General features: G+C 58.1%; 1 protein-coding gene across 3 annotated transcripts; it reads right to left on the bottom strand.

Annotated features, from left to right (window-relative positions):
• Positions 1-3388: 3388 nt before the first annotated feature.
• On the bottom strand, positions 3389-10310 carry ULK3 (unc-51 like kinase 3). 3 transcript variants are annotated; one of them, XM_061181905.1, is made up of 16 exons: positions 10141-10310; positions 9317-9457; positions 9112-9232; positions 8452-8556; positions 7539-7682; positions 7277-7359; positions 6579-6734; positions 6302-6407; positions 6076-6116; positions 5756-5858; positions 5555-5619; positions 5390-5468; positions 5274-5314; positions 4860-4907; positions 4617-4683; positions 3389-4496 (listed from the first exon to the last, which is right to left on the bottom strand). In XM_061181905.1, exons 1-16 carry the CDS (start codon positions 10240-10242, stop codon positions 4480-4482), a joined length of 1419 nt encoding a protein of 472 aa, XP_061037888.1. In that variant the 5' UTR covers positions 10243-10310; the 3' UTR covers positions 3389-4479. The 3 variants fall into 3 exon arrangements, with proteins under 3 accessions (XP_061037888.1, XP_061037887.1, XP_061037889.1); XM_061181904.1 differs by having other exon boundaries at positions 5274-5468; XM_061181906.1 differs by lacking the exon at positions 10141-10310 and having other exon boundaries at positions 9112-9155; positions 9317-9396.
• Between the last annotated feature and the right edge of the window lie 66 nt (positions 10311-10376).

Below are 10376 nucleotides of genomic sequence, written 5' to 3'. Positions count from 1 at the left end.
GTGGCTCCGGGCCTTCTCTGAGCCCAGGGCCCAGCCAATTTCTGTTCTGTTCCTGTAGAACTCTCTCTGGATTCCATAGCTGGATTTCCTCTCTCAGCTCAGTGAAAAATAAAAATTCCAGATGACCTGCCTATTCTCCCACTTCTTACTGCCCTCCAGGAATCTTGGGTTTCACAGGCCCCTAACCCTGCCCTTGGAGGGGTGTCCTCTGCCTCCTCACCCACAGCTTCACAGGAGTGCCATCTCCTATAAGATAAGATATTCAAGCTCTGCCCTCTCAGGGCCCTGAGCTGGGGCGGGGTCCCCGCACTGACTGAGCACCAGGTTCAGCCTGTGGCCAGATGAAATAGATCTGGGCTTTGAGGAGGCTGTGGCAGCCATCTGGATGGGCGGCACCTCAGGAAGGCAGGGCCTCTGGGTCACTACCTGAGACTGTAGGAGGGGCTGAGGCTCAACCACAGCTGTCTCTGGCACCTGTGCCTATATCCCCCTCCACACCTTGGAAATGGAAGGTGTAACAAAAAGAAGGCAGGGCAACTGTGTTCCAGCCCAGGCACTGCTGTGTGACTTTGAGCAGGTCCCTTTCCCTCTCTGAACCTGTTTTCCCCCCTGTGAAATTAAGAGCCCCCACCCCTGCGCAATAATAATACCTGTTTCAAAAGGTGACAATTTGTAAAGCCCTTGGCACATGATGGACCATATCAATAAATGGTAACCCATTCTTTAAAAAAAAGTGAAGAGTCGAAATCTCATCCTCTCATCCTGCTCACTGGTGTGTGTGTGTTGGGGGGGGGGTGGTGTCCAGGAGACCAACCAGGAGGGTCCACAAGCAGGCCATCCCAGGGGCCGGAGAGGAACAAGGTGCTACAGGCTGACCCTGGTGCCCCCACTTGACACCAGCCTGTGGAGAAGCCAGCCAAGATTTACAGGTGGAAGAGCCATCCGAGGGTTTGGTTTCAAGGGCAAAGCTTCTGTTAGGGCTCCTTTTTAAAATAAGAATGAGGAACATAAAACCTGTGCGATAGGTAACGTGGGGAGGGACAGGTGGAGGAGAGAGGACGAGGAGTTAGGAGGGTGGAGGCAGGGAAGGACGCAGGCCCAGGAGCTGGGCAGTGCTGCTCAGGCTGTCACGCTGGGCCTTCTCTCTTGAGCATCCCAGGGGAAGGGGTCTGGGCCTCTGAGCTGCTCCTAGGCTGCCCCCCGGGGTAGTCACTGGACAAAAACCCCTCCTGATCTTCCTGGAGCTGGAGGAGACCAAGTCCCGGCCCCAGGCTGTGTGTGGGGGGCGGGCATGGGCCTCCTTGGCAGCGTCAGCAGCAAGGCTCACATCAGCACTCCACCCTCCGGGGCCTTCTGCCTAATGGGATTAGACAGACCCCTTTCCCCTCAGTGGGTTGCAGGACCAAGAGCAAAAGAGGCAGGAATGCGGGCCATGGGGAGGCTGGGGGGTGAGCACTCACTGAACCCTCACAAAATGGGCTGGTTGGGGCCTGGGGTTAGGGAGCGGGAGGTTCCTTCCTCACAGCCTGAGAACCCTGAGCAGCTCTGGCCTGTCTGCACGTCCCTGGAATCGGGGTGGGGGGGGGGTAGCGGAGGCTCTGGGGCAGGAGCTGGCTCTGGGGCTCAGGCAGAGATGGGCACAGAGGGCAGGCTGAGGGGTCCCAAGGCTCTGCTGGCCTCCCCGCCTCCCGCTTCCTTCCCCTGCTCTTCTCCCAGGGTTGGTCCCTTGGGAGAAGGGCCCAATGCTGGCTGGGTTTGGGGGACTTAGTGGAGGTAGGAGGACAGGGCAGAGTGAGCGCCCAGATGCTGGGGGGGCGGTGGGCAGCAGGGGGTGGAGGGGGCCTGCCCTGCCTTAGGCACTTCCTTTTTTTTTTTTTTTTACAGACCTAGTTCTAACTGGTAGTCGAGAACCATAGCTACATCACAAACATTACTTGGGCACTTTCAAAGTTTTAAGGGTGAGAGACAGAAACAACTCTCGCTCCTAGGAGAAAAAACATATTATTAAAAAGCAGATTACCATATTTCCCATAGGCCTCTGTCATTCAAAGAAAGCCCTAGGGAGCCCCACCTCCTCTGGCTGGGCTGCCTCCCTCCTTAGCAGGTGGCTTAGACACATCTAAATGTCTTGCCCGGGAAGGGCCCTTCCCCAGGGCCTCCTCCACCGGCCTCAGCCTCCCAGGCCTTTCCTGTACCCAGTGCCCCCATGGGGGCCCACTCCTCTCCACATCCACATGTATCATAATACCAGGCCCCTGTTCCCAGCCAGCCAATGCAGACATCACAAACAAACAACTGGGGTCTGAGGGGCCAACCTTTCGTCCCATCATCCTTCTATTCAATTAGTCTTTCACAAACCCTGTCCTCCTCATTCCCACTCTCCCTCCCACCCATTCTTCTCCATTCACCCACCCAGCTGGGCCATTCATTCTCCTCCTTCCTTCCCCTCATCTTACTCACTGGGGCTTTTTCGTCCAGCCCATTCCCCATCTGAAAAAAGCATTTATTGAATTCTGTGTGCCAGGCTCATGTACGGTGACTCATTTAATCCTTAACATTCCCACGGGGCATTTATCTTCATCCTCGTTTTACTGAGAAACAGGCTAATCAATGGGTCCCAAGCTTCAGGGCCAAATGGCAAGGCCAGAATTTTAGCTATGCCTCCTGCCCTCTGGGCCACTGCTCTACACTGCCTCCCAACAGTCAGGCTTCAGGGAAATTAGGTCCCTCCTAACGTTTCCTTCCCTGTACAGCAGCCCTTTAAGGTCTGCATGGAAGGCTGAGCAGCCTTGGTGGCTGTTCAGGGGGTGAGCTCCCCTTCCCCTAAGTCCCCAAAGATGCTCCTGAGTGCCATTCAGGCCAAGACCGCATCAGTGGCTGGGGTGAAGGCTGCTGGAAACCACCCCAACTTGGGGGGCCTGGGGAGCTGAGCATGAACACAGGACACCCTAGAAGATGCCCTTTCCCCGATCTAGCTCACTGCCCACTTACTGGCCCAGGGTAAGAGGGGGTAGCGGCTGGGGTGAGGGAGTGTGCAGTGCAGAGCACAGAGGGTAACAGGACTGCACTCTTGCCATTGAGCCCTCTTCCACGTGCAGAGGAAGGGCCTTGCCTGGGCTCCCAGGCCTGTGCTGGTCTCCTGGGTGGTGGAAGGACTGGTGGCTGGTCCACCTGACTTTCCCGGATCTCCCAGGGGCTAAGGGCAGGAGGCAGATGTGGCTCTCACTCCCCCACCCTGGGGTCTCCCCCAGCCCTCCCTCATGTCACCCAGCTTTTCCTGGGGCTCCTCTAGTCCCAGCCTGTGAACAGGGGTTACCTCCAGTTTTTCCCAGGTCAAGAAGAGAAGAACAAGTTTAGAAAATAATTTAATAGAAAAACAATGAGTTACATTCTTTACACCCAGCCTCCTACAGGGAAGGCAGACAACTCTTGCCCCAAAGAGGCATTTAAGGGCAGAAGGGTTAGAAATCACTAACACCCTCTCTGACTTTTTAGAAAAGAAACCCCTAAATAACTCTAGGTGTATATATTCTTTCCAGATTAAAGTCACTTTGTTCTCCTGAAAGCCCACGTAGTGGGTTGAGGAGATAGTAGCAGTCCCATTGGAGAGATGGGGAGACCCAGGCCCAGAAAGGGGAAGGAGCTTGCCCGGGGTCACACACTGGAGTAACAGCAGTGTCAGACCTAGAATCAGGTCTCCTGAATCACTGGGTCCCCTGGAGACTGACAGGCCAGGCAGTCCCCATGCCTCCCCCTCCTAGGCCAGGACCAGCTCTGAGGCCAGTAAGGGCATTCCCCACAGAGGGATGAAGGTGGGAGGGATGACTGAGGACCCCTCCCCTTGTACCCCCCAGGCCAGGGCAAGAACAAGGCATGGGTTTCTCAAATTTGCCCCACCTCTACAAAAGATATTATTTTCATGCATGAAGGATTATCTTAAAATACTGAGAGGGTGGGCAGGGGTCAGCTCCCAGGAAGACTGGTGAGTTCTGCGGGGCTGAGTGCATATGGTGGGATGGGTGCTCCCTGAGGGGTCTTGGAGTGCCCTGCTCCAGTGCAAGGAGGGAAGTGAGTTGCAATAAAGGCTCCCAGGAAGGAAAGGGGTGGGCACAGGGCACAGCTGCCTCCTGGCAAGGAGGGGAAAGAGAACAAGTGTCCTGCAGAGGGCTCCCTGCTCGTCTCAGAGCAAAAACAGAAATCAACAGGCTCAGGGCTCAGCAACCACCAAATAACAAAAGTCACGTGAAAGAAACACTCTTCTCCCAGAGTCCTCCCCACCTCAGTGCTCCCAGTACACAGAGTGGGTAGGGGGTTAAGAATCTTTCAAGTGGTGCTGGGGATGCTGGGATGTGGGGCGTCCCAGAGTTGCCCATCCAGGAAGCCTGCTCCGCAGGGTGGCAGAGGGCCACAGAATTCGGAGAGTCAGCTGGGGCGAGCATGTCCCCAATTCCCAGTGACCTGTCCAATCATCCTGCAGGGTCACTGCAGAGTACAAGCTGTGGAGGGGAAAGTAGGGAGTGTCAGTCTCAGGTCTCTGGCAAAAGAGGCAGAATCCAGGGCTGCCCCAGCTCTCACCCCTCCTTGCAGGGAAGGTCAGACCCCAGGGCAGGACTCACAGCTACGAACAGAGTCCGACAGCCCCTCTTTGTCCAGGGTCTCAGCTTCCCAATGAGACTCCCTCATCTGCGGAACATAAAGGGCAGAGACAGTGATGGAGAGGCCTTCAGACAGAGACGAGAGGGAGACATACACAGCGGGGAGTGGGGGACACACAATGGGGAGCAGGGGACAGACAGCCACAGGCAAAGAGGAACAGAACACATATAGCTTCGCCCCAGTGTGGGCCCCCATGTGCCCACCTTGACCTGCTCTTTCAGGTATTCAGCTCGAGCCATGAGATTCTGAACCTGCCAAGAGAAGACATGCCCATGGACGTGGGGCAAGGAGAGGCCTTCAAATTGAGCTCCTCCTCACTCCCGATGCTCTCCAGAACCCTCTGCCTCATTAGAACAACCTGCCTCTGAGTCCTTATCTGCTCCTTCCTCCAGGAAGCCTCCCGATTGCTGCTGAGTTCCCAGATCCTGCCTGTCCCCTTGCCCTGACCTGAGCACCCAAGCCCTGATGGAGTGCGAGAGGCCACCAACTTATTAAGTCTGTGTGGTCTAACTCCCAGACTTGGAGCACCCTGAGGGAACCCAAGGAGGTCCCCACAAATGGGAGCGGGGCAAACGGGGAAGAGGAAGCCCCCCAAGCCTCCCAACCCCAGTGGGCACCTCAGTGTGAAGCAGCTCCCGCCTCCGGCCTGGGGGCTCCGCTGCAGAGAGAGGGAGGGCACGTGGTGAGGGCAGGGCAGCCAGGGGCTGAGGGGAGTATGGTGATGGGGCCTCACCTGCCAGCAGTAGAAGCAGCTCCCCGAGGCCGTGCTGGTACAGGGCCAGAGCATCCTGCTCCCCGCCAGCCTCGTCCTCCTGCAGCCACAGGGACACCAGGTCATTTAGGGGCATGACTTGGATTCCTCCCTGCCCTGCCCGGACCCCTCCCACTGGCTACAAACCTTAGCCATGGCAGCTGAAGCCACTTCCAGGGCAGCTAGGAGGCGTGGCTTGTCCCGGGCCATCTCTGGGATGAGGTGCAAAGGCTCAGGGTGAGGGGAGCAGCCTGCTTTCTCATCTCAGGATGCCTACCCCAACCTGCCTCCCCCTCAGGCTGGAGGGGAGTTGCTGGGAACTGGTGGTCAGCCAGGATTGGGGCCTACCTCTGAGCAGGTCTCGGGCAGAGGTCCCCTGCCTCAACAGGGCCCGATTGGAGGAGGAGACGATGACCTTGAGCTCCTCAGCCCGGGACACGTACTGTCCTACCTGCAGGAGGGCAAGGGGCCGAGGAAGGGCTCTCGCACCTTGCCTGCCTCGCCAGCACCCACCTCCAGGTTCTCCCTCAGGGACCGCCCCAAACTGTAACGTCAGAGGTCAACTGAGGCTGGCCTGACCCCCTTCCCAGGGAGAGAGGTTCCTCTAAGAGCCAATCCCCAGAGGCCCTGGGATCCCTCACCCATTTCCTCAGGGGACTCTCATTCACCTTTGCCTTAATTGCCTCCTTCCGGTGGGTGTCCACTTCATCTGCAGAAAGTGCGGGTTTATATGAGGAGTCTAGAGCGAGGAGACGCCTGCCCCACACCAAACCCTCTGGAATCCCCCAAAGCACTAAGTTCCAGATTTACCCTCTGCCTTGTCTCCCACAAAATTCTGGAAGGGGAGCTGCTTCTGGAAGACCCCACCCCTGCTGCACCCGGCCTGGCACTCACAGTGCAGGGCAGGCACGAAGAAGTCCAGAGCCTTGCAGTAGAGAGATAAGGCGGCCGCGGCGTCCCCCTCCTGGTCCTTCTTCACGGCCTGCACCACCAGGGTGGTCTGGGGGACGGACAGATGAGAAGTCATGCCCACCTCCCATACTCACCACAAGGGGCAATGCCCTGAGCCCACCCTCTGCCTCTTGCTGGGCAAGTCACCTGGTCACCACTGAAAGGGGTAGATGAAACCCCCAACCTGCCCTCAGCCCACCCATCTCCATTGGTTGCTCACTGCTCGTGCCAGGCTCTCCCCACTGGGCATGTGCTCCAGGTCCACCCAAGGGTGGGCAAAGAAGTCCTGGAAGGAGATGCGGCGGCTGGGGTCCCGCTCCAGGAGCCGCTGCAGCAGGTCCCGGCATTCCTGGGAGAGGGCGGGACGCAGGGGGAGCTGCGGGGGTGGGGGAGGTACAGATCACACTGGGCTCCGGCACCTCGGCCCCCAGCCCCAGGCGCCGGTCAGGACCACCCTGTCCTGGGACGTCCCAGAGATACACATTTGACAGATAGAGAAAGTGAGACCAGGAGGAACAGTGATGGGTCAAAATGTCGCAGTCAGTGAGAGCCAAGCCTCCTCCCCCAGGGTCCCGTCCACGCCCTCACTGGAACCCGTAGCCGTCATGGAACCCTGTTTCCAGATCCTTTTCCTCTCTCTGGAATATGTTTCTGGGAAGGCTGGGCCTAGGTCTGCTTTGGCCTTCTCCCCATGGGGGGCCTGTAGCGGGCTGTGGGGCAGTCCCTTTGCTCCCTGTTGTGGCTGATCTGGGTCCCTGGAACTGAACAGAGCCGACTTCCAGGCTAGAGTGTGCCCCAGCTCCACGAAGGTGGCCTGGAGCCCACACCCCAGTCTGTGCAGGTGGCAGTGAGGTCTCCTACCTCAGGGCCCTGACTCTCTCCGCCCCGCAGCAGGTGCTGAGGCCCTGCTAGACCTACCTCAATAACCCGGTTGCTCCGGATCTTCTCTTCCAGCTCCGAGAACGACCTGGAGGCAAAGGGGGGCTGCCCGAAGAGGGCTTCTGTGGAAGGGAGGCAGAGGGGAGGCTGGGAGGGGATAGGGTCAAGCCTGGCCTGGCCCACTCCTGGGGAGCGGCCCCAGACCAGGAGAGTCAGCGTTCTCATTAAAACCCTTCAGGAGTGGCCCAGAGAGGCCTTGCAGTGCAGGCCTCCAGGTGGGGGCAGGGGACAGCGCTCTCACCATACAGGATGACCCCCACGGACCAGAGGTCCACACGGGCGTCGTACTGCCGTTGACACACCATCTCGGGAGCCATGTAGAGGGGAGAGCCACGGAGCACGTGCTTCTCATCCCAGGGGGACATGTGCTGTGCAAAGCCAAAGTCTGCAGGCAAGAGGCCAGGCAGCAGGGCTCAGATTCCAGCTGCTTCTGCTCCTGGCCTTCACAGCCTCACGCTGGGCTCCAGTGCAGGGCTCCTCCCACCCCCTAGACTCACCAGGATTCATCCCTACTTTGCTCACTTTCCTACTTTGCTCACGCCGTTTCTCTCATTATAAACCTGGAACACACTCCTACCTCTGTGGGAGCATATATCCTACCCATCCTGCACAGCCTCCTCAGCACCTTTTTCCCAGAAAGCCCACCCTGATCACACCAGCGATGTGGATAAGGGTCCACTAAGGGGTTAGAACTCTCCGTCACTGTCCCACCGAGCTCAGTGGGCCTCTCTGGCCTCCAGTTTCAGGTTAATGGGCCTCTCTGGCCTCCAGTTTCAGGTTAAGGGGCCTCTCTGGCCTCCAGTTTCAAGTCAGTTCTCCTCCAAATTTTATCAGGGGCCACAACCACTGCTTTCCCACCTCACACTCTCCAACACTGCCACCACAGATTGAGTCATATTTTGAGCCCCAATCTTGGTGACAGATAAAGTACTAACCCTGGTCATGCTCTGAAACCTGACTCTGGTCACACACTGAGCCCTGACCCCATCCATGACACTGCTGGAGTCAGAGCATGGGTAGCCTGAGAAAGGCCCTACCTTTTGGTGACGGGGCCCATCCCTGGACCTCCCAGTCTGTCACTGTTTGATGACTCAATAGAGGGCTCCATGAGAGCCACCCTCCAAACCTCCATGCCTTTTGTTCCAGACTCACACCTGCCAGTTTAAGGTGGGGCTTCTCCAAGGAGCTCAGCAAAATGTTCTGTGGCTTCAGGTCCAGGTGAGAGACGTTCCGTTCATGCAGGAACTGCAGGGCACTAGCTGGGGAGTAGGACCCATGCAGAGAGACAGGTCAGAGAAGCCCATCTCCCACACCCTCTCACCTCCCCAGCCTTATATCTGCCCCTTCAAGCCTGCACAACCCCAGTTTTGACCTGGCTGGTCTACCAAATGCTTTACATACAAGCACCACGCTCCCCCTTCTGCTAAGAATTTTCCCCACCCCCACCTCAAGTGACCTCCTTCCTCCCTTGTACCCCTTCACAAGTCTCCCCTCCTCCTAGAAGCTTCCCTAGATGCCCCAGCCCTTTAGGTCCTTGCTCTCTTCCTTAGCAAAGCACTTGGGTCTTTGGTATGTTCTATGAGGTCTTTGCATTACATTCCACGTGTGGAAGCCTGTAGTCCCCACAGATGGGGCTCCTCCCCATCTCTCTCACAGCATCCTTAAGCCAGGGATGGGCACATAGGAAGGATGGGCCCTAAAAATCCAAGCTGGGATGGGAGACGACTGCTAAGAGCTCTAAGCCTGGGGCAGGGGTAGTGTGAGAGGGCAGAGATCATGGGAAGGGGTGTCAGGCTGGGGTCAGAGGCTTTTACCCAACTGCTGCATGAAGACCCGAGCCACCTTCTCAGGCAGAATCCTGCGGGTATGGATGAAGCGAGACAGGTCACCTCCTGCACAGAACTCCATGATGAGGTAGATGTTGTCACTGTCCCACTGTGGTTAAAGGCAGAGTGGAGGCTTGAAGAGAGTGTCTCTTCTCCAGCCCCCTTTAGGGGTAGCCCCATCCCAGGCCCACACCTGGAAGTCTTTCAGCTGTACGATGTGGCGGTGTCGAATGCCCTTGAGGATCTCAATCTCTGTCAGGAGGTTTTCCACAGATGCCTTGTTCAGACTCTTCTTGGCCACGCACTTTATGGCTACCACCTCACGAGTATCCTTCTGTGGGGAAAGGAGATTTGAGGGCTCTGCCTTGAGGGTACCAGGGACTATGTGCGGCCAGAAGGGCTCTGGTTCCCTCTGCCCCTCTCCCCCTCACAGGGCCTACCCACCCACACTAGCATCCAGGCTTCCCAGCTGCCCCTTCTCAGGCCAATGAGGCACCCGGATTCTGGAATCCCGGCTTCCCCACCAGCCTGGTGTTCTCTGCTCCACAATCCCTTTCATTGTATTCTAGAGTGCCCCTGCTAAAGCATGTTATTCACTGTTCTAAACTGCCCACTCTGCTTCCTAAGTGGGTCCAGCTTTCTAGAACCCTGCCCCAGACTCCTCCTAGCCCACAGGTATCCCCCCTGTTTTGAGCCTGTTCTTCAGCCACGGACACCGAGGCTCCATCGAGGTCTCCACCTGTCTCTTCACACAACAGGGGTGTGTGTATGTGTGTTTGTTTTGAAGGCCTATTGGTGGCGGTCACCACCCACCTCCTCCACGGAAGGTCGGCCTGGGACAGGGCAGGCCGTGGGCCCCTAACGGCTCTCACACCCTCTCTAACCCTTTCTAGTTTCCCGGCCCGGCACCCGCCTAGGCTTGCTCAGGGTCTGGCGGGCACCGGGGCCAGGCCCTCAGAAGTTCTTGTGCCCCCGATTCCTGCCTCGCACAGAAGCCCCGGGGCGCCCCGCACCCACCTTGGCGTAGGCCTTGTACACCGTGGCGTACGTGCCACTGCCCAGGCGCTCGGTGAGAATGAAACCGTCCAGCCGCGGGGGGCCCCAGCCAGGGCCCGCCATCCCGACCGCCCCGCGCCCGCTGCCGGGAGCTTCCTGGTTCCCGGCGCCAGGTTCCGGCCAGGAGCCCAGAACGGACAGCGCGCGGCTGTAGGACAGAACTCCACGCTGCCCCCAGCGGAGCCCGCCGAAAGTGC

The sequence above is a fragment of the Eubalaena glacialis genome, chromosome 2 (assembly GCF_028564815.1).
Source record: "Eubalaena glacialis isolate mEubGla1 chromosome 2, mEubGla1.1.hap2.+ XY, whole genome shotgun sequence".
Taxonomy (NCBI): Eukaryota; Metazoa; Chordata; class Mammalia; order Artiodactyla; family Balaenidae; genus Eubalaena; species Eubalaena glacialis.
This window is presented reverse-complemented; position numbering and strand designations above follow the sequence as displayed.